Source organism: Bubalus bubalis, chromosome X, assembly GCF_019923935.1.
Source record: "Bubalus bubalis isolate 160015118507 breed Murrah chromosome X, NDDB_SH_1, whole genome shotgun sequence".
Classification (NCBI taxonomy): Eukaryota; Metazoa; Chordata; class Mammalia; order Artiodactyla; family Bovidae; genus Bubalus; species Bubalus bubalis.
Window position 1 is genome coordinate 126,081,389 of NC_059181.1, and position 24,233 is coordinate 126,105,621.

The 24,233-nt window shown below is 40.5% G+C and overlaps 1 protein-coding gene across 1 annotated transcript in view; it reads left to right on the top strand.

Moving 5' to 3' along the window:
• The window catches only part of DOCK11 (dedicator of cytokinesis 11), a 509,230-nt gene that overhangs the window by 79,977 nt on the left and 405,020 nt on the right, over positions 1–24,233 (top strand). Inside the window, 8 exon segments of the mRNA XM_045164356.1 lie at positions 2,404–2,544; positions 3,770–3,982; positions 13,990–14,112; positions 15,690–15,772; positions 18,771–18,893; positions 19,096–19,172; positions 22,169–22,353; positions 22,445–22,510. Of these exon segments, the coding sequence (XP_045020291.1) occupies positions 2,404–2,544; positions 3,770–3,982; positions 13,990–14,112; positions 15,690–15,772; positions 18,771–18,893; positions 19,096–19,172; positions 22,169–22,353; positions 22,445–22,510 (1,011 nt within the window).

Sequence of the window (24,233 nt, forward strand, 5' to 3'; positions counted from 1 at the left end):
AATAATGCAGAAGTTTTTCCTTAATAAAAATACCACATGAAAAAATAAAATTATCTGGGGAAAATTCATTTTAAATGTTTCATATTTTTCCCCCATAGCACTATTATATTATTTGTGTAAGTTCTATAATTTTTTTCCAGAAAGTGTATAGCAGGCCTTGGGAATGTAGTTCTAAGATATTCATTCAGAAATTTACTCATTTGAACCATGTCTGAGCCTTTGATTCACTTGTTGTCCCATGCACCCCACCCCCCGCCATCTTGATTGCACTCTAATTGAACATGTCAGACTCTTTGATTGTATACAAAGAAGCCAATTGACTGTGGTTGAAACTCCATCCAATGTCTTTAAAAAATTTGTGGTGTAGTGTTTTTGTGGTCATGGAACAGAACTGATTTTATGTTTGTTTATCAGTGAGCTACAGTGAGAGAAAAATTTACAGTTGGGATGAAAGTTTGAGCAAAAATTGAATTCAGTGTTAATTATGGAAGGCCAATTTTACCACAGAGAAATCCAGGTTGTGTGTACATTTCTAGGTAGGCAGTGCCATCCGATAATATCAGCCTTCCCTTATGGTCAGAGTTCAGTGCCCAGAGACGAGTTTTCTACCACTGACTGTAGAGAATAAAGAAACACTGACTGAAGGAGATGGTTCTGACTTTGAACTCCTAGGGAAGGCCGTATGTCCCCACATTTGCACGCACAGGCCTCAGAAGAGAAAGGGGGCTGGAGTGGTTTAGTCCAGTTTTCCTTCACATTCCACTGTCTGAGTAAGCTCCAAAGGAGAGCAGATAAATGGGCGGAAATTAGAATTGATCTCCATGGCAATGACTTGCCTTTGCTGGCTCCACAGATAGATAAGTGTTCAAGAGGGAGCTGTCTAGTCCCACACATTTGTAGATAAATAGACTCTAGGGGAAAAAATTATGCTTTCAGGTACGAATCTTATACTTTAGGCCCTTTTAAGGGGAGTTTTGTCAGTGACGCAGGCAAGGTCAGAACAGCTATAATTATCTAAGACTCTTCAGGCACAATACCTGTTTTGGCTTGAATTACTCAGGCAATTGAGAAAAATTCTTGTGTTTCTTGGCTTGACTTTTCCATACTGGCAATATATTCTGCTCAGATTCATCCAGTCACTTCCCATCTACCCTCTCTCTGGTCTTATTGAAAGTATAGTAAGTTGTGCCACAGTCTATACTTTTTCTTACATTTGTGAACAGAATGTGAATCTGTTCAGACAATCAGAATGAACAGATGAACTCAGATCGCCTGAGCTGGGTGAGCTGAAGGGGGATTCAGTGAGTTTCTTTGGGGCGGGGGAGGGGGACAGATTCTTCCCCTGCTTGGAGGAATTTCTTGACTCTCAGTATCTTCTTTTAAACTTTTTTTGAAGTACGAATAATTTAAAAAATATATCTCAGTGGCAGCCAGGATTCATCCTCCAGCTCTGTTAGAAGCTGAGCTCAGCGGTCTTGTTTCCTATGTACACGCCTCACCCTCTGTCCATCATTTCAGTGTAGGTGGTCCCCAGGGTTCCAGCCTCATCCTCCTCATCCTAGTTGCCACTGATTCTGAAATCCAGATCTCCAACCCACACCTTTCCTATTTTCTAACCAGTTACTTGTATCCTTTCAAACTCAGCATATCCTAAACTGAAGTCATTGTCTCTATTCACCCTCCCCTTAAATCTGCTATTCATTTTTATTTCACAACTAAGTTTATAACATCACAATCTACTGAATCTTCCAAGTTAGAGGCCATGGTATTATTCTTGCCTCCCATATCCATTCATGTCAAATTTGTTTCATGCACAGCTCAGAAAAGAAACAAAATTCCTACCATCCTGGAACACAGTATTTTGTGGGGAGGACAAACAATAAATAATGAAGTAAATGTTAAAAATAATGTTAGAAACTTAATTAAGGAAAGGGAGTATAGGCTGTCAGAGAGTATATAATTCTATATAGGGAGTTAAGGAAAGTCTCTCTTTGGGACTGATTAGAGACTTGAATGAAATGAGGGAGTAAACCATGCATCTATCTTGGGGGAAGAGAGTTCCTGACAGAACAGCAAGTTCAAAGGTCCTGAGGTGGGAGTGTACTTTGTGTGCTGGAAAAATAACCAAAGAGGCTGGTGGAGCTGAAACAGAGGGAGGGGGCAGGCTTGAGTGGTAGGAGATGAAATCAGAGGAGCAGGGTCAGGAGTGAGGCAGGGATTTATTTCAGTGTTAGAACCTTAGTGTAAGAACGCTACAAAGGCTCATTGAATGAAAAAAATTAAGAGTTCAAATGAAGAATGGACAGAGATCTGTTAGATTTTGCAAGTTTTGCTTAGAGATCTATGTGAATTCATGTGAATTCTATTTTGGGAGAGAAATGATTCATATTATCTGTTTTTTAGAGGTTGGACTTTTCAGGAATTGAACCTGATATAAAGCCATTTGAGGAAAAGTGCAATAAACGTTTCTTGGTAAATTGCCATGATTTAATGTTCAATATCTTGGGTCAAGTTGGAGACAATGCAAAAGGACCACCCACAAACGTATGTATGACTTTTTCTTCTACCTCCCTTAAACCAGTACATTAAAGAAACTACTGTTTTGTTTTGTTTTGTTTTGCTGAGAACTAATTTACTGGGTGAAAATTCCATTGCTACATGTTATAATAAATTTGACATGGAAGAATTTTATTTGTCTTTCTTTTGCCAGGATAGGAATATGTTTTCATCTTGAGAGGATTCATGAAAGTCTTACCTATTCAAAATAGCAGAGTAGGTAGGCTCTTGACCTTCAGGAGGGACATATCTCCAGAACCTAGAAAGTCCTCAAATTTGTAAATTTTACTAGAGAATATGACTTCTGTGAAATTGACTCATAGCCATGAATAAGGAACACCAAAATCATGAAGGAACACAGAGGCTGTTCAGTCAGCTTGTCTCACTCACTATTCTCATAGAGTAAATTCATTGTGTTCTGCACAGAAAATTCTAATTATTAGCTGTCACAGATCATTTGAGCTGCTTAGGAATACTTGAAACTATGAATGTAAAATCGCCCAAAAGACTGCATTTTCTGTTCACCTTTTTTTGTTTTCTTTTTTTTTGGGGGGGTAAGGGAGTTCTAGTTTATGTTTGAAAAGTATCCAGTGATTATTTATTCTCTTATGAAGTAGCTGAGATGCACTAGCAGACTCTCGGTGTGTAGAGGGTTAATCTTTATGCCATCTGGCATGAAATTTCTCTTTGTGACCAGCTTTCAAATGCCATCTGTAGAGAGGAATCATGTCTTCCAAAATGCTGATGGGACAAAGCTTTTGTCAAGTAATTTGATTTTGACTGATATTAGCTCTTATTAAATGTATAATCCAGTAAGCTGTAATATAGAAAAAGGGAAGATTTATTTCTACTGTGTAATATTGGCATTATTTTTAGGTAATTTCAATAAGCCTATGGAGAATTAAAATTTATTCATAGAATAATTGATGTTCTTTAAGTGTGGCTTCCGATTTCTACTCATTTAAAAAAATTTGTAACTTATGAAATTACACAGGACAAAAGTTACAATTTGAGAGTCTGTTATTTAGAAAGCTCTTTCTCATATGCAAATGAGCCATAATACACTTTTAGCTGAATATTGAACTCAGAAAGGAACTGTAATCACAGAAACTTGAAGAACAACAAAAAAAAAAAGTTCTGTAATTTGTGTCCCTCCCCCATCCCACCTAAAATAAAAGTCATTGTTTAAAAATGTAATGGTTTTCATTCCCAGGTTGAACCCTTTTTTATTAATCTTGCCTTGTTTGATGTGAAGAACAACTGTAAGATTTCAGCTGACTTCCATGTAGACTTGAATCCCCCATCTGTCCGTGAAATGCTGTGGGGCCCTTCAAGCCAACCAGCTACTGATGGTACTCCAAGAGGCTCTTCACCTGAGTCTTTCATTCACGGAATTGCTGAATCTCAGTTACGCTTCATAAAGCAGGTAAGGAATCTTTTAGCCTTTTTTTTAAAAATTTTATATTATTTTTAAACTTTACAAAATTGTATTAGTTTTGCCAAATATCAAAATGAATCCGCCACAGGTATACATGTGTTCCACATCCTGAACCCTCCTCCCTCCTCCCTTCCCATACCATCCCTCTGGGTCGTCCCAGTGCACCAGCCCCAAGCATCCAGTATCGTGCATCAAACCTGGACTGGCAACTCGTTTCATACATGATATTTTACATGTTTCAATCTTTTAGCCTTGGTAGCACGTTCAGAATAAGAAACAGAAAGACCCTTGGGTTCTTGCATAGTTTCAGGCCAATATTTTAATGTTTTCATGGGCATTCCGTCTTTTGTAGGGTCTGTGTATAGCTGTTTTTCTGGTGGCTGAAGTTGGAGGGGATAAAAGGGAAAACGGCAAATATGCTAATAATACCCTAGTGAAGTGGGACGTGATGGGAATCTCAAAGGAAGTATTTTGTGAGATGGAATGCAGATGACACAGACACACCCCTGGACTCATGCACATACTTTTGAGCAAGGCAATAAGTACCTGAAATGCTGTTTTCTTTGAAGAAAAAGTTGACCCTAAAATAACCTTCCCTTTCCCATTCCCATTTCGAGTAGGTAGCTTTAATGAAGCATAAACAGTCCTTACACAAGGAGTTCTTATGTCACAGCCGTCCTATCTGATACAAAGAATCCCCTTTAGAAGGAGCCAAACAGTTCCCTTGCATTTTGACCTCTGATCAGACCAGAGGCCTTAAGAGGTTAGGCAGAGCAGAACTGATAGTCTGCCTTTTAGACTTTTGCAACTGAAAGGAAATTAGAGTGTTGCAGAGAACTAAAGCAGGAAGAAGCAGAACAAAGCAGCTCACTTTGTAAGGAGATTTATTTTACCTCAAATAAAAATGTTATTCCTTCCACATCCTGGCTATTGTAAATAGTGCTGCAATGAACTTTGGGTGCATGTGTCTTTTGAAAAGAAAGTGAGAGTCGCTCAGTTGTGTCCGACTCTTTACGACCCCATGGACTATAGAGTCCATGGAATTCTCCAGGCCAGAATACTGGAGTGGGTAGCCTTTCCCTTCTCCAGGTGATCTTCCCATCCCAGAGATCGAACCCAGGTCTCCCACATTGCAGGCAGATTCTTTACCAGCTGAGCCACCAGGGAAGCACGTGTCTTTTAGAATCGTGGTTTTCTCAGGATACATGCCCTATTAGTGGGATTGCTTGGTCATATGGTAGTTGTATCCCTAGTTTTTAAAGGAATTTCCATATTGTTCTCTGTAGTGGCTGTATCAATTCACATTCCCACCAACCATGTATATAATGCAATATTACTCAGCCATAAAAAGGAACGAATTTGAGTCAGTTGTAGTGAGGTGGGTGAACCTGGAGCCTGTTCTATAGAATGAAGTAAGTCAGAAAGAGAAAAACAAATATCATATATTAACACACACATATATATATGAAATCTAGAAAAATAGTACTGATGAACCCATTTGCAGGGAAGGAGTAGAGATGCAGACGTAGAGAATTGACTTGTGGACGCAGCAGGGGAAGGAGAGGGTGGGACGAATTGAGAAAGTGGCACTGACATATATACACTATCATGTGGAAGATAGCTAGCTAGTGGGAAGCTGCTGTATATATAAAACAGGGAGCCCAGCCTCGCGCTCTGTGATGACCTAGAGAAGTGGCATGGGAGGGGGGAGGGAGGCTCTAGAGGAAGGAGACATATATATAATTATGGCTGATTTGCATTGTATAGCAGAAACCAAGACAACATTGTAAAACAGTTATTCCCCGATTTTTAAAAAAAAGGTACTTTTTTTCCTGATTAAAAAGATAAATACATTATTATGTAGAAAATTCAAAGAATACAAAAAGTACTAAAGAATAAAATAAAAAGTCACCACCCATAAATGATAACTATTAACATTTTGGCCAACATTTTTCTAAATATCTCTGTTATGTATATATAAACACATATACATTATGTGTACTCTTACGAACTGTATTATAGTCCTGCTGTTTTATACCTACTGTATTCATTGACCATCATGTTTATCATCCTATATCACTCTCTGGATCAGTTACATTCTTATTAAAGAATGATATGGTGATTTAGCTTATTAGGATATTTCTAATTTTGACATATCATAAATAATGCTGCATTATTGCATCCTTGTAGCTCATTTGTATTATCTCCCTAGAATAAATTTTAAGCATGGGGCATTTCGGTGTCAAAGATTATGCTCATTGATACAGATTGCCCAAAAGTAGGGGACCTGACATGTGTTGTCACTCCCCTCTATGGGCTGTGGATCTGTGGTGGTTTTTCCCCATGTTATCCCTCATTCTCCTGGGTTGTTACTCGACTGTGGTTGTCACATATATGAACATTCCACTCTGATGGCCTGTGCTTCTAAAAGAGGGATTGAGCAAAACAGTATTATAAGTATTCGAGAACCTGCTATTGAATTATATGTTGAAAATTTTCCACACAATTCCAAATAAGTCCTTGTAAGCCAATGATATATTTGCTGCCTTACTTCAATGTGTTCAGCTGTCTGTTCAACGCAAGAAGTTTGAATTGTAGTTTCAGATGTCATGCCATTTATAACCCAGTTTGGAAGAAAATCAACATTTTTTTAATATCTCTTGTGTGCTAGAATCTTCCACTGATGTCTCATGTAAACATGATTGTCTTGTAAAATATAATTATGACTGGTTTGCAAATCAGGGAGGCTAAGTAAGCTGCCTACCATGGCAAAGCCAGTAGTGGTGAAGGCGGGATTTGAACCTAGGTCTGTTTGAAAGACCTCAGGCAACAAAACTAGGCAGAATGTAATTAAATGCTGATATGTATAACACATTGATCACTGAGGAAGGCTTTCTTATCTCTCCTTGCTATTCTTTGGAACTCTGCATTCAGATGGGTATATCTTTCCTTTTTTCCTTTGCTTTTCACTTCTCTTCTTTTCACAGCTATTTGTAAGGCCTCCTCAGACAACCATTTTGCCTTTTTGCATTTCTTTTTCATAGCGATGATCTTGATCACTGCCTCCTGTACAATGTCAGGAATCTCTGTCCATAGTTCTTCAGGCACTCCATCTATCAGATCTAATCCCTTGAATCTATTTGTCACTTTCACTGTATAATCATAAGGGATTTGATTTAGGTCATACCTGAATGGTCTAGTGGTTTTCCCTACTTTCTTCAATTTAAGTCTGAATTTGGCAATAAGGAGTTCATGATCTGAGCCACAGTCTGCTCCCAGTCTTGTTTTTTGCTGACAGTATAGAGCTTCTCCATCTTTGGCTGCAAAGAATATAATCAGTCTGATTTCGGTGCTGACCATCTGGTGATGTCCATATGCAGAGTCTTCTCTTGTGTTGTTGGAAGATGGTGTTTGCTATGACCAATGTGTTTTCTTGGCAAAACTCTATTAGCCTTTGCCCTGCTTCATTCTGTACACCTAGGCCAAATTTGCCTGTTACTCCAGGTATTTCTTGACTTCCTATTTTTGCATTCCAGCCCCCTATAATGAAAAGGACATCATTTTTGGGTGTTAGTTCTAGAAGGTCTTGTAGGTCTTCACAGAACTGTTCAACTTCAACTTCTTCAGCATTACTGGTTGGGGCATAGACTTGGATTACTGTGATATTGAATGGTTTGCCTTGGAAACGAATAGAGATCATTCTGTCGTTTTTTAGAAAGATTGCATCCAAGTAGTGCATTTCAGACTCTTTTGTGACTATTATGGCTACTCCATTTCTTCTAAGGGATTCATGCCCACAGTAGTAGATATAATGATCATCTGAGTTAAATTCACCCATTCCAGTCCATTTTAGTTTGCTGATTCCTAGAATGTCGACATTCACTCTTGCCATCTCCTGTTTGACCACTTCCAATTTGCCTTGATTCATGAACCTAACATTCCAGGTTCCTATGCAATATTGCTCTTTATAGCATCAGACTTTGCTTCCATGACCAGTCACATCCACAACTGGGTGTTGTATTTGCTTTGGCTCTGTCTCTTCATTCTTTCTGGAGTTATTTCTCCACTGATGTCCAGTAGCATATTGGGCACCTACCAACCTCGGGAGTTCATCTTTCAGTGTCCTATCTTTTTGCCTTTTCATACTGTTCTTGGGGTTCTCAAGGCAAGAATAACTGAAGTAGTTTGCCATTTCTTTCGCCAGTGAATCGCCTTTTGTCAAAACTCTTCACCATGACCCGTCCATCTTGGGTGGCCCTACATGGCATGGCTCATAGTTTCATTGAATTAAACAAGGATGTGGTCCATGTGATCAGATTGGTTAGTTTTCTGTGATTGTGGTTTTCAGTCTGTCTGCTCTCTGATGGAGAAGGATAAGAGGCTCATGGAAGCTTCCTGATGGGAAAGACTGACTGAGAGGGAAATTGGGTCTTGTTCTGATGGGCAGGGTGTCCTCAGTAAATCTGTAATCCAATTTTCTGTTGGTGGATGGGGCTGTGTTCCCTCCCTATTATTTACCTGGGGCCAAACTATGGCGCAGGTAATGAAGATAATGGTGACCTCCTTCAAAAGATCCAATGCATGCTCTGCTGCACTCAGTACCTCCAACCCTGCAGCAGGCCATCACTGACCCACGCCTCTGCCAGAGTCTCCTGGACTCTCAGGGCAAATCTGTATCAGATAAATAAAGGACAGATGAATAAAGGACAGAAATGGTATGAACCTAACAGAAGCAGAAGATATTAAGAAGAGGTGGCAAGAATACACAAAAGAACTATACAAAAACAATCTTCAGGACCCAGATAATCATGATGGTGTGATCACTCACCTAGAGCCAGACATCCTGGAATGTGAGGTCAAGTGGGCCTTAGAAAGCATCACTAAGAACAAAGCTAGTGGAGGTGATGGAATTCCAGTTGAGCTAATTCAAATCCTAAAAGATGATGCTGTGAAAGTGCTACACTCAATATGCCAGCAAATTTAGAAAACTCAGCAGTGGCCACAGGACTGGAAAAGGTCAGTTTTCATTCCAATCCCAAAGAAAGGCAATGCCAAAGAATGCTCAAACTACTGCACAATTGCACTCATCTCACATGCTAGGAAAGTAATGCTCAAAATTCTCCAAGCCGGGCTTCAACAGTACGTGAACCGTGAACTTCCAGATGTTCAAGCTGGTTTTAGAAAAGGGAGAGGAACCAGAGATCAAATTGCTAACGTCTGTTGAATCATTGAAAAAGCAAGAGAGTTCCAGAAAAGCATCTATTTCTTCTTTATTGACTACGCCAAAGCCTTTGACTGTGTGGATCACAATAAACTGTGGAAAATTCTTAAAGAGATGGGAATCCCAGACCACCTGACCTGCCTCCTGAGAAATCTTGTATGCAGATTAGGAAGCAACAGTTAGAACTGGACATGGAACAACAGACTGATTCCAAATAGGGAAAGGACTATGTCAAGGCTGTATATTGTCACCTTGCTTATTTAACTTATATGCAGAGTATATCATGAGAAATGCTGGACTTGATGAAGCACAGTCTGGAATCAAGATTGCCGGGAGAAATATCAATAACCCCAGATATGCAGATGACACCACCCTTATGGCAGAAAGTGAAGAACTCCTAAAGAGTCTGTTGATGAAAGTGAAAGAGGAGAGTGAAAATGTTGGCTTAAAACTCAACATTCAGAAAACTAAGATCATGGCATCTGGTCTCATCACTTCATGGAAAATAGATGGGGAAATAGTGGAAACAGTGTCAGACTTTATTTTTTGGGGCTCCAAAATCACTCCAGATGGTGACTGCAGCCATATTATTAAAAGACGCTTGCTCCTTAGAAGAAAAGTTATGACCAACCTAGACAGGATATTAAAAAGCAGAGACATCATTTTGCAACAAAATCCGTCTAGTCAAAGCTATGGTTTTTCCAGTAGTCATGTATGAATGTGAGAGTTGGACTATAAAGAAAACCGAGGGCTGAAGAATTGATGCTTTTGAACTGTGGTGTTGGAGAAGATGCTTGAGAGTCCCTTGGACTGCAAGGAGATCCAACCAGTCCATCCTAAAGGAAATCAGTCCTGAGTATTCATTGGAAGGACTGATGCTGAAACCGAAACTCCAGTACTTTGGTCACCTGATGTGAAGAACTGACTCATTTGAAAAGACCCTGATGCTGGGAAAGATTGAGGGCGGGAGGAGAAGGGGATGACAGAGGATGAGATGGTTGGATGGCATCACTGACTCAATGGACATGAGTTTGAGTAAACTCCGGGAGTTGGTGATGGACAGGGAGGCCTGGCGTGCTGTAGTCCATGAGGTTGCAAAGGGCTAGACATGACTGAGAGACTGAACTGAACTGAACTGATGTATAACACAATGGGAGTGGAGGGGTTTGGAATGTGAGGAGGCTTCAGGGGTTGAAAGTTGACTTAGAAGATGGCACAGAAGTTGTGGGACCTCAGGGAGGTTTCAAAGGAGTAGATGAGAGCTGCAGAGGTGAGAATGAATGGAAGTGGCCTCAAATGGCTTTATCATTTTGTACTCTTTTCCCAGATCCAGTAAAGATACCAGGAAGTGGTCATTTACTTCAAATAGTTGAACATTCCCTTTTGAAGAAGTCTTTTTCTTCAACTTCTTCCATTTAGGACTAGGATGCAGTAGTGTATAGGGAGAGACAATATTAGCAGATCTGAACACTAATCTGAGCTCATTGATTTTTTTTTTCCAGCAATATTTTTTTTCGGTCTTCCTCTAGGTACTTTATCCATATGAAGTCATTTATTTTTACTTAATATTTATTTATTTAGCTGTGCCAGGTCTTAGCATGTGGAATGTGGGATCTTTAGTTGTAGCAGTTGAACCCAGGCCCCCTTCATTGGGAGTGTGGGATCATAGCCACTGGACCACCAGAGAAGTCCTTGTATGAAGTCATTTGATTCTTACCACACCCTAGTAAAGTAGATAGGTCCTATTCCTATCCCTATTTTACAGATGAGGAAACTGAGGCACGGAGCAACCAGGTGACTCATTCAAGGTCCCAGAGCTACAATGGTGAGGAACAGGACCTGAATCTGGCTCTAACAGGCCCCAGAGTGCAGCTTCCCCCTTCCTGCCCCTCCCTTCCTGCCATTCTGCTTCCCTCTCACCCTAGAGAGGGACATGGCACTTCCCTGGCACTTGTGGAAAGTGTGAAGACCCCACCCCTACAGCAAGGCTGTTCAAGCGGCAGCAGGATCTATAGGAAGAGGCCACCCACTCCCAGGGCTTGGTGGATGGTGGTGCTTGGGGGCTATTCTAGGCTCTCCCCATCTGCTCCTTGGAGAGTCTTTCTCTGTAGTGGCTTCCTGAGAAGCAACAGGTGACCACAAGAATAGGAAGAAGCTGAGCCCATTGAGTAGTTTTACCTTCCTGACACCAACCAGCTACTGTGACCATTCACTTCACTCTCAGCTGCCTGACAGTTCCTTCCCAAGTGCCCAGATAGAGCTCGGTGCCCCGGGTCCCTCAAGATGACCTAGGGTGGGGTTGTGGGGGAGGTGCTGACCCTTGGGAGTCTGTTTGTGTGCTCCCCACTGGGGGTCAGCAGGTGCGGAGCTAGTGAAAAAGGGCACTGCTACCACATGCCCTGCCACACCCTGGGGGGCTAAGCACTAAGAACTGGAGTGGGGACACCTGGCCCGTTCCTTAGAGGGAGGGGGCAGTGACGTGGGTGACAGTCACCCTGAAGAGAGGCAGGGATAGCCATGCCTCCTTGGTGGGAAAGGAGGGCCTTGTCTTGAAGAGCCAGACTCCCAGGCCACCTGGGATTCCAGGGTGTTCTCTAGCTACGACCCTGTGTTCTGGGGGGTGGAGAAGAGCTGGAAGCTAAGGGGCAAAAGGCAGAGCTGCCTCAGAGAGTGTCTCCCTACCTCGGAATCCTAGTTAGTTGAACAATGAGCATCTCTGTGCTTCAGCATTCTCATGTGTCTAAGGTGCCCCATCCCAGAAAGCACTCGGCCCTGTGCCAACCCACTGAATTTGCTCAGTACAGTGGGGCTGCTAGTGAGAGCAGTAGTCACGGGGATCACACAGTCAAAGCAGCTTCCTCTGATCAAATTGTCAAATCCTTTGACACGATCATGTTTGTTTCTGGCATCAGTGTAGGGAAATGGCTGGAGTACTGGGCACGGAAGGTGCTCAGTGAATGTTAGTTGAGGCAGTCAGCAGCGTTGCTCTTCTCATCCAGCTTTATCAGGTGAGACAATGGGAGCCTGTGTTGATAGGCTGAGCGGCTCTGTAGCCTGGGCTGTATTGTCTGGAAGCCCTGGCTGCAATCGTCACCCACTTACTGCACGAACCTCACTACGCCTCAGTTTCTTAATCTGTAAGAAGTGTGTATCGTAGTGCCTTTGTTTGAGGGTTTTTATGAAGACGAGAAAAAAAAGTGAAAAATGTTAGTGGCTCAGTCATGTCAAATTCTTTGTGACCCCATGGACTGTAGCTTGCCAGGCTCCTCTCTCCATGGAATTTCCCCAGGCAAGAATACTGGAGTGACTTGCCATTCCCTTCTCAAGGGGATCTTCCCAAAGACTAAGGGAGAGGGTGCACAAAAGCTATCTAGCACAGTTATGTGGCAATCGAAAGCCTGAGATCATGCTCAAAAGCACTGTTCAGCATACTTTCTGTGGGTTGCTCCAGCACTCTGCCAGCTGCATCTCATAACCCAGGCAGCATGCTGCTGGCAGAACCAAAAATCGGATTCTGTGACCTTGAGATGTGGGTTACTCTGGTAACCAGTTACCTAATGTGCATTACTTCATTGAATCCACTCAAGAAGATTACAAAATAACCATTCCTCTTGTCATAGCCCATTTCATACATGGGAAATCTGAGCTATAGGGAGGATGTGACTTTATCTAAACCCATAAATAGTGGGGCCAGAATTTGAACCCAGGAAATTTGACTCCTCGAACAACTTTTAACCACTTTCTTCCATCGTTGCTGCTTGGGAATCCGAAGGTGAATCAGCCATAATCCAGGACCCTTAGACGCCATTTGGATTTGGGGGGGATTACTTAGTGTCCTCTACTCAGTGTTCTCTTCTTTCCTGTCTACCTCAGAGAGTTCTATCTGCAACAGATGAGCTCATGAGTCTGAAATGCTTTGAAAACTGGAACACACTATCTTAACACAGTTGGTAATATACCAAGCAGACAAAATAAAACTTGGTAGAGTCCCGACGATGGATTTTTCCATTCAAATTCACTTGTGTGATGCTCCTTTAAGCAACAGACATCACCACCTAACGGGCTATTTGGAATATATTATATTTGGAAAGAGCTGAGCTGGACATGAGATGGTATAGTTGTTCCACATGGGCTTGGTAGCATCTACATTAGTCCCTGAAACAAACTATTTTGGGACAAAAGGAGTTTTTGGATAGTCTGTCCTCTACCTTTACATTGAGAGCACCAGAGCTCTTCCGCTGCAGCAAAGGAGATTTTTCTATAGGATGATTTAGTTTTTATTCTATGTAGAATAGTAAAGTGTTTTCATCCTTCTTGGCTACCTTTAGTAGTAGTTAAGGGTGAGTGAATTGCAGTGGAGTTACAGGCAGCTAACTTTAAAAATGTGTGTCCCGTCCCACTTCAGCAATGCATGCTATTTTAGCACATGCTACTTTAAGCCAAACAATACACCTTGTATTGATTAGGCCTAAGGATACACCTTGCATACACCGCCAAACACAAGAGGCTAAGCAGTCAGGGTGACACCTACGCTTTGGGGACTAATAGATGTGAGACTGGTGACAAAATTGAAAATCTATGTTGAAAGGAACATCAATCAGGACCTTTGAAAACTGTATGAATGGAAATGCTATCTCTTACCAGGGCCCTGGACATAATCTTATGTTGAATATCAATATTCTGTGCCAAACACACTGCTAGGAATCACTAACCAAGCAACTGTATGCATGGGATTACATTAAAGAAAAATCTAACAGAAGGAATTTGTTTCCAGGGAATTTTCTCAGTGACGAATCCACATCCTGAAATTTTCCTGGTTGCGAGAATTGAAAAGGTTCTCCAAGGAAACATCACACACTGTGCAGAACCCTACATCAAAAATTCCGACCCGGCAAAGGTATTTATAAAGATCATTTGTGAGCATTTCAGCCAAATGCAAAATTTGCCTTTTATTGATACTTTAAATGATAGTGTCAATGATGCCTCTAAAAAGAAAGACAATAACAACAACAACAAAAAAACCAACATTCTTTCAGCATGCAATATATTCTGAAAATATTGTGTGCTCTGTAAGTATGCACGTTTAAGCTTGAAAATGACTTTTTTTCCCCTTTTTACATGGCAATCTGATTTTTGCTTGTTTATCAAAATCAGAGCTAAAGGCTTTTAGGCAACATATGTTCATTGACACTATATCCTTGGAAATAGCTACTCTTTCTTTATTCCCAGCCCTGCATATTAGCCAAAGATGTCAGAGCAACAAGGGTAAAAATGACCCAAGTCCTGCAGTTTCCAAATGCCAGACTGTACTCAAATTTAACCCTGTCTCTGATGAAATGAGAAAAGAAAGACAAGATAGTGAGCCATTCATGAAGCTTCAGGGTATTCAATTTGAAGGAGTTTATTCTGAGATTTTTGCACTTCCTACTTTTTAAACATCACACCTGTCTTTCTATAATGTTGGTGTGTGAAGTGGCAGGGATTGTAGGAAGATTGCCTAGAGGAGGGCATGGCAACCCACTCCAGTATTCTTGCCTGGAGAATCCCCATGGACAGAGGAGCCTGGTGGGCTACAGTCCACGGGGTCACAAAGAATCAGACACAATCTTTAAATGGCAACCTTAAAAGTTGGCGGCCCAGATAATTCTCCAAATTTCTGTATCATGAATTCTGAACTTTTGGAAATTATTGATCTAATCCTCTCTCATTTTATAAATGAGAAAAGTCAGGCCCAAAGACGGAAAGCATTCATGGCATAGTTCATTAGCGGCAATCCAGCTTCTGAGTATTTATGAGTCAGTCTGTTGTTTGTAGCCTTTAGTTGTGGATCAAAATAGTGTTATTAAGTGGGAGATGCTGAGGAGACGAATGACTAATTTGTGGGGGGAAAAGTCTCAACAATATAGATAAAAGCCTTCATCATTCTGTATCCCTAGGGATAGCATAGAGGCAGCATTTCACAGCCTGTTTAGACTCTATAGGCAGTTTATCTCCTTTGTCATCTCCCAGTGCCTGTGCAAACAGCAGCTCCTGCCCACGCTAAACTAATTGCATTGATTCTTGGTCATTTGGCTTTTATCTTGGGAGTAAAAAGATCAGCAGTACCCAGAACCAACTTCACCCAAGAATGATAAGTATATGCCTGCTCATGTGTGAAAGGAAATAGACATTAAAACTGCTTACTTTTTTTCCCAGTAGCAGTCTTCAGTACAAAACATGCCATACATCTATTTTGTTTGTCTTCTGATATCTTGACGAGGGCTCTGTTGATGAGAAAATCCATAACCTTAGGCAATACTTTTATCTTGAAAAGTGGGTGGCTGATGTGTGTTGTGTTTTATTTATAACTATTTCTGTATCTTGTTTTCCTAGTTTTTGATGTTTTATATCAGTAAGTTAGGGCAATTCTTTTTTCTGGGTGAGTCTCTGATAGTTTGGACAAATCTGAGCCTATCTCTCTATTTCTAACCTTAGACGGCCCAGAAGGTGCACAGGACAGCTAAGCAAGTGTGTAGCCGCCTTGGACAATACAGAATGCCCTTTGCTTGGGCTGCCAGGTTTGTACAATGTATTTCTGCCCCATCTATTCATGCTCCTGTGTGAAGTTGAGGGCTATTGTCCTTGCCAGCAGCATTCAGAAGTCTGTTTCTGACAAACCAGTTATATATTGGGACACTTCGGATGTGTCTCAGTCCATTCAGGCTGCCATAACAAGTTAGACTGGGTGGTTTAAACAACAGACGTTCATTTCTGACAATCTCTGAGGTTAGAAACTTGAGATCAGAGTGCATGGTTGGGTTCTGATGAGGACTCTTTTCCAGGTTTAGACAACCAGTTTCTCCTTGTAGTCTCACATAGTGGAATGAGAGCAGGATATCTCTCTGCCCTCTAATAAGGACACTAATCCTATTCATAAGGGCTACATCCTCATGACTGAATCACCTCTCAAAGGCCATACAAATACCATCACCTTGGGGATTAGATCTCAACATATGAATTTGGGGGTGTAGGGGCAGCGGAGTGACACAAACATTCAGTCTATAGCAGGATATAAATATTCTTTCTTTTAGAATTTGCTGTGCCTCAAAGACCCTTTCATTTTTTCAAATGTCTTGCTTCAGGGAAATTTTCTTTGGCTTGGGTTACTGATCTGACTGACACCACTTAATTTTATTGCATTTTAAAACAGAGCTTATTTGCTAAAGTGATGGAATTTTTTTCCAGAAAACCAGAAATTGCAGTGAATTATGTACAGTGTGCCCACTATTTTAGAGCTGGCTGGGTTTATGCTTTGAAAAGCCATCATAAAGTAATTCTGAAAAACATACTAAAAACTAGAAGGCAAAAAATGTAGTTGCTCAGTGCAAGTGTGTAATTACTTAGTATATTTTCTTGCTTTCTGATGACAAATTTGGCAACTTCTTCAGGGGTAGTATATTGGGAAGTGTGTTAATTGTACCACATATCTGATGGTGGTTTACATGATTTTTCTCTAAATCTTGCCAGTCTACCTACAGTGATGACTGAAACTGTATTCCTTGCTTATACGCCCTTTGAAGTACAAGTTCACTGACTTGTTTATGGTACAGCCTGTACAAATCACTGGAACTTCTGGGTAAAGGGCACTATGTTCTGAATAATTCAGTGAGTTATGTTCAGTGGGTGCTGGGGAGTACCATAAGAGTAGGAGATTTAAGTTCAGTAACTGTTCAATTACTATAATCATTTCACTTGGGAAAGGGTCTCAAAATGTGTTATATGTTGGTAGATGAAAAGGCGCCTTGTCCTTATTTTGCCAACTAGTAAGAAATGCTAGCCAAGGATAGGTCAATGGCAAAGAGTAGTGGAAGGTGGTATACTTAGCTGTTCCAGAAGGTGAAACATACTTAGTGATGCTCCAGTGGCTGCTGCTGTTACTTATTGGTCAGAAAGTTCGTTCAGGTTTTAAAAACCAGAATGAACTTTTTGGCCAGTCCAATATTTATGGTAATTAAGTGCTAACTGTACAAGGTGGGCTTCCCAGGTGGCGCTAGTGGTAAAGAACCTACATGCCAATGCAGGAGTCATAAGAGACACAGGTTCGATCCCTGGGTCGGGAAGATCCCCTGGAGGAGGAAATGGCAACCCATTCCAGTTTTCTTGCTTGGAGAATCTCACGGACAGAGGAGGCTGGTGGGCTTCAGTCCATAGGGTTTCAAAGGGTCAGACACAACTGAAGAGACTTAACATGCATGAACGTACAAGGCAGACGTCTACGTGCTTAATGTATATTTCTTTTAGAGGTAGGTACTCTTCTCCCCCATCTTGGAGATGAGGAATTTGAGTCACAGAAATGAAAAAATAAATCCTTGCCTAAGTTCACATTAAATGTGTGTAAGCAGGTCTTAGAACTAACAGGACCTGAATTCAGAGCCCACTATAGACAGCCACGGCACAAGCTCTCCACCCCTTTTTAGGCCACATCAGTAACTGCTTGATGCTAATGTGCTTGTAGAAAAATAAATTATAAAATCTTCAAAGTTAGAAGCTTTAATCCCCAGTTCTGATGTGGAATTATGCTGTTTTTTTTTCTTCTTAAATTATTTTGGTTGTTAGCAGCAACAGGAACTGACTCTAAAGGCTTGGCTGGGATATTTAAAAGCTGTGTGATAAACCCCTGTTTACTGAAAATAAAGGAGGTATGCTTAGAAGTAGGAATGATAGTTAGTGCCTTTAACCACATTTTTCAGAGGCTCTGCCAGGGGAGATTGTGCTTTTGGCCATAGTTGCTTCCAGTGTGTTGGGTACTTGTATATTACTTCCTGTTCTGGCAGTAAAATAGCTACTTTGAAAATGAAAGAAGAGAAGGAGGAGGGAATAATTCTAATTCATATTAGAAATTTTATAGATATAAACTATATAAGTTGATCTTAAAGATCTAATTCAATTTTTATCAGCTTCACTGAGATATAATTTATCTGATTAAAATGCACATTTATATGTCCAGCTTGACAAATTTTCACAGATGTATATAGTCATATAACTACCACCCCAACCAAGATCTAGAACATTTCTATCACTCCAGAGAGTTCCTCACATCCCTGTCCAATCAGCCATCCACTCCCAGCCAGGCAACCACTGACCTTAGATGACTTTTACCTATTCTGGACTTCATATCAATGGAATCATGCAGTATGTAACCTTGCCTATGGTTTCTTGTTCTCAGTCTGTTTTTGTATTTTATCCATAATGTTGTATCAGTTGTTCACTGAGTAGTATTCCATTGTAAGAATATACCACGATTAGTTTATCCATTCATTTGTTGATGAATATCTGGATGGTTGCCAGTTTGGGGCCATAACAAATAAATCTGCTGTGAACATTCAAGTACCATGTGGAAATATGCCTAGGAGTTGAATCGCAGGATCAGAGGGTAGGTGTGTGCTTAACTTCATGAGAAACTGCCAAATTATTTTCCAAAAGAGTTTCACCATTTTATGTTCCCATCACCACTATTTGATCTTTAATTTATCTATACTTTCAAGTTTAAAAAAAAACCCTCTGTTGCTCTTTTAGGCCCATTTTCAAAGATATTCAAGGCTCTCTGGATGTGGATGGGAGATTTTCTCCTTTGTATAAACAAGATAGTAGCAAGCTTTCCAATGAAGACATTCTCAAGTTGCTCTCGGAATACAAGAAGTAAGTGTTTTAGATTTACTGCAGTAAATCAATATCATAGATGAATTATAATTTCTTTGAATGATGAATATAAGTCATATGTGGGAAAAATCAAATGTTGGAGCATTTGGATTTGGAAGCATTTGGAAGTTTGAATAAACGGTAACCAGTGCACTTAGTAATCATATTTTTTGAATATAAAATATTCTTATTTTACATCTAGGCCAGAGAAGACCAAATTGCAGATTATTCCTGGGCAGCTAAACATCACAGTAGAATGTGTTCCTGTGGATTTTTCAAGTAAGAACTTACATATTGCAAATAAACCTAAAAGGCTACGTTTGAATCTCAGGGTTTTTATTTTGTTAATGTTTATTTATTTCAGTGTGCCAGGTCTTAGTTGCAGCATGACCTCTTAGTTGTGGCATGTGGGATCTAGTTCCCTGACTAGTGATCGAACCCAGGCCCCCTGCTTTGAGAGCACTCAACTACCAGGTGTTTTATCTTCCTAACATTTTTCTTGAGATTTACATGGTGTATTTGTTTCCTAGGGCTGCTGTAAGAAAGTATTACAAACTGGGTGGCTTAAAACAACAAATTTTCTCTTGTGTTTCTAGAGGCTGGAAGTCAAAATCAAGGTGTCGGCATGGCCACGCTCTCTCTCAGGGCTCTGAGGAAGAATTTCTTCTTCCTAGCTTCTAGTGGCTGTTGGCTAGCCTGGGCATCCTTTGGCTTATAGACGCATCATTCTGATCTCTGCCTCTGTCCTCATATGGTCTTCTACTAAGAGCACCAGTCACTGGATTTAAGGCCCACCTTAATCTATTATATGGACTTCCCTGGTGGTTCAGACGGTAAAGCATCTGCCTGCAATGCAGGAAACCCGGGTTCAATCCCTGGGTCGGGAAGATCTCCCGGAGAAGGAAATGGCACCCCACTCCAGTACTCTTGCCTGGAAAATCCCATGGACGAAGCCTGGTAGGCTACAGTCCATGGGGTCGCAAACAGTCGGACACAACTGAGCGACTTCACTTTAATCTACTATGATCTCATCTTAACTAATTACATATGCTAAGGCCCTATTTCCAAATAAGGTCACATTCTGAGTTTCCAGTGGACATGAATTTTGGTGGGACACTATTCAACCCAGGACACATGGTGAATAGTTAGAGATTAGGAAGTAAATTAAGTTGATTTTTATCAGATGCTGTTTCATGTATAATATATGATGTGAGTGTGTTCCAGTCAGTTTCTGCTCCTTTTGCCTTGGCTGAATTTCATCAGTGAAGGGATCCAAAAGGAGAATTTCTTTTCTTGTCTAAAGACAAGAATCTATGATCCCAGGAGAAAAATGGACAGAAGACAGAAAAGACAATTTGCAGGAAATAAAATGACTGGTAAATAATTGGAAAACATCCAGTCTCAGTAATTATGCCACTAACACAAATGTAAATATTTCAGCATTGTGATGTTTTTGTTCATCTATCAAATTTGCAAAAAATAAACTGTAACTGTCTAATGCCGGCTTAGTTTTGGCCAGGCACCATCACCCATCTCGAGTAGGAGTACAGTTTGGCAAGAGACATCCATGAACGTCTGTAACTAAGGCATTCTAATTCTGACATTCTATCTATCCATTTATTCACCAAATAAACATTTATTGAGTAAACTTTATTGAATACTTACTAGGTGCTCTGAAAGTATGGAGATTACAGTCTAGAAGGAGTGACAGACATTTAAACAAGAAAGCAAATGAATAATTTCTGTCTCTGATTTGGGTGGGCTACTTTCAAAAAGGATGGCTAAGGAAGGCTCACCATGTGGCCCAGCCAGCATGAAATGGTTGGGACTGTACATTCTACTCTGAGGGTGTCACATGTAAAGATCTTGAGGTGCAGCTAGCTTGGTTTGTATGGATGCAAAGGGAACCAATGAGACTCTAGTCTAGTGTGTGATGTGAACACAGGAGATAGGAAATGAAGTAGGAGAAGTAGGAAGAATCACATCATGAAGAGCATTGTGAAAACCACGGTAACTCCTTAAAAAACTGAATTTCATCCCAAGTACAATGAGAAGTCACGAAAGGATTGTAAGTAGGAGAGTGGCAATTGGCATGTTAAAACATCTAAGAGTTCAATGGATTATTTTTTCCTAAAGAAGTGTAGACAGGAGTTTATGCATAGGATATTTTTTGAAGTGTTGTCTATATTACAGAAGGGATTGAAAGCAACCAAAGAGTACGACACTGTCAGTGTGGTTCAGTCACGGTTCAGTCATGTGTGGTTCAGTTCAGTTATGGGATCCTGATACCATGAAACTTGTATGCAGCTCTGCAAAATGATGTTTACAAAGAGTTCATGAAATAAGATATCAGATAAAATACCAACAACTAGGATACAGTTCTCTATGCAGTGAGACTTTTGTGTTTGTTAGATGAGACATACATAGGAAGAAGACTACAAGAAAATATGCCAAAATATTAGCAGTAGTTAACTCTGGGTAGTGAAATGATCACTTTTATCTGTGGACCTTTACTCTGTTCTTCCAGATATTCTATTGTAAGTATCGCTATCATAGAAAACCAAACCCAATGACAAATATGTCCTCAGATCTGACTCTCGTGCATATTTCTTCTCCATCAATATCACTCTTCAGCAAGGACCAGCAGTCTTAGAGCCCCTTTAAGTGTATGAATAACCTTTACTGCAAGTGGCTACCTCAATAACATGTGCTGCTATACTTCTCTAAGGCTTTGTGTTTTCCACATTCGGGAGGATGGAATTTATTATTGGTAACACATCTGAAGATCTGTAGTTTCAGAAGGCTGCCATTATTCCTTAAGTGAAAATTTGCACCTGTACTACGTTAACTTTTTAAGAGGGACTAGCCATGAGCTAATTGGCATAAATTTACTGTTACTTCCCTGATACTAATAAAAATTTGCAGTGAAAAGCTAAATTGCAGTCACAGGAGGAAAAATGTAATGGATTTCTTTGCAGAGTTTAAATTTGTCAAAATTATGATGTGTTATATTTGGAAAATCACTCTATGTTGAGAATGAAATAGCAATCCGCATCTGGTTTGAAGGGTTTCACTAAAATCAGCATCAGGCTACTTATTCCTACTTGTTCTTCTGGGTTCTTGAAGTGGCTGTATGAGTTTTTGTCAATCACTAAGAATTCTGTTTGTTAAATGGCTCTTTGAGAACACAATCCAGGTATATATATATTTTTATAAATGCAGGAATGTGTTAACAATTGTTGCATCTTTGCCTGTTTTTTTTTTTTCTGCTATAGATTGTATTACTTCTTCATATGTGCCTCTGAAGCCCTTTGAAAAGAATTGTCAAAATATTACTGTGGAAGTTGAAGAGTTTGTTCCCGAAATGACGAAATACTGTTACCCATTTACCATTTACAAAAACCATCTATATGTATATCCCTTGCAATTAAAATATGATAGCCAGAAAACATTTGCCAAGGTAAACAGGGTAAACTATACATTTTGGGGTGTTACACTTGTTTATAATCTTCTCGTTTTGTGACTCATTTTGAATGATGAATCATTTTTAGGCAAGGAACATTGCGGTCTGTGTGGAATTCCGGGATTCGGATGAAAGTGACGCTAGCGCTCTAAAGGTTTGTTTGTGATATTGATAAGCATGCATTTTTCATAGAGACAGACATTTTGGTACTAGGTAGTTTCAAATGCTAAGTTTCATGTGCTTAAATGTCAAAGAAAATGTAGTAAAGTGACAAATGTAATATTGCCTTTTCTATTCTTAAACATTACCGGTAAGATTGAGTTAAATATTAAGAAATGACACAACATGTTAGGAGCGTATATATAGCTTTACAAAAGGGTAAGCTGCATATGCCAGAATTTTTGCCTTTGCTCCACTTGGATTTTGCCTTGCTTCAATGCCCAATCACAAGGTCATTTTCTTCTGACAGCTTATAGTGGTACCATCAGGGGAGTTTAAACTCCTTTCTCCTTGAAACCTGAACAGGCTTCAAGCTGACAGTAGCACAGCATGACTGCTTTGATCTGAGATATGACTTCGAGTCTGTTGCTGGCCAAATGGTGCCTCCAAACTTGAATGAGTGATCTAGGAAAAGCATCTCAGTATCTGATATTGTGATCCTTAAAATACCTGTCAGTTTATGGTGCCCTTACAGTTTCACTCTTTATAGCCCCCTTTTACTTTTGGCTCTTTAGCCCAGGAATCAGAGGCCTGAGAGAGAAGTCCGAACATCTAGCCATCACAAAGTGTTTATCTGGCTCCCCACGTCTCTAGCTTGAGCCTAAATCAGACAGATGGATGGCGAGTCTTCCACTTAAACCACCTAGGAAAAGAGGCTGGAATATCCCTGATTAAGTCATTGAATGTTTAATAGCTCTCATCTTTGAGAAGAGATTTTTTTCACAGAGAAACCTAAGTTAAATTAAGGATTACCTGGCTAAAATGAGATGTAGGTTCTCAGATTCTTCTTCAGTGGAGCTGAGAATAGTTTTTTTTTCATCCCCGTGCACTAGCCTTTTGTATACTCAAAGATTCTTAGATTACCTCTCTGCAGTTCCTGCAAATTGCCTTCATAACCATATTTCAGGAGAGCAGGCGAGTGTCAGTTTCATTTCTTAGCTGGCCTGGAGGCTGGCTCTGAAGTACCCGAGTGAGGCCATTAGGAGCCTGGCTCATCGACTCCATATTCATCCTTGAACGTATTAAGCCTATGGAAGTGAAAAACTCACACTAGAAATGAAATCGGATCTTTCTACGGAACCCTAGAAAGCCTTCCATTCATTTTATTGGTGTAGCAGCAAGCTGGTGACTCTGAAAGTATAGCTTGTAAAGTGAGAAAACAGTAAGCCTGTCTGTGGCCTAATGGCCATTCATTTTCTAATTCCTTGAGGCTAGGAACGGATCTGTTGTTGGTTCTGTTAAAACTCCTTACCTGGCCCACGCACAATGAGCATTCAGCACATGTTGCTGACCGACCAAGGAGGAGCTTCTCATATTAAGAAGTGCAAATAGCATGAGAGAAGTAAGCTTGCCAGGCCTGGCTGGAGAGTGTTTCCCTTCCAAATGATTAGAAGTGTTCAGCCACTTCCTGTCAGCTAGGTTGAAATTATATTTCTTTGGTGGCAGGAAATTCAGCAGCATCCATGGAGCCAAGTTATGCGATGTCTGGGGGTGTCTGGAGTGACTGGAAATGATTTGGAATTTACAGGCTCATGGTGAGAGCTGGGTGGGCTTGGCCATGACCCGGTGCTCACAGATGCCTGTAACTGTATGTGGTTCCCTAGCATTCTGTTTAAAGAGCAGCTTGGAGAGTGGTGACTCTGTTTCCTTCTTTTGCA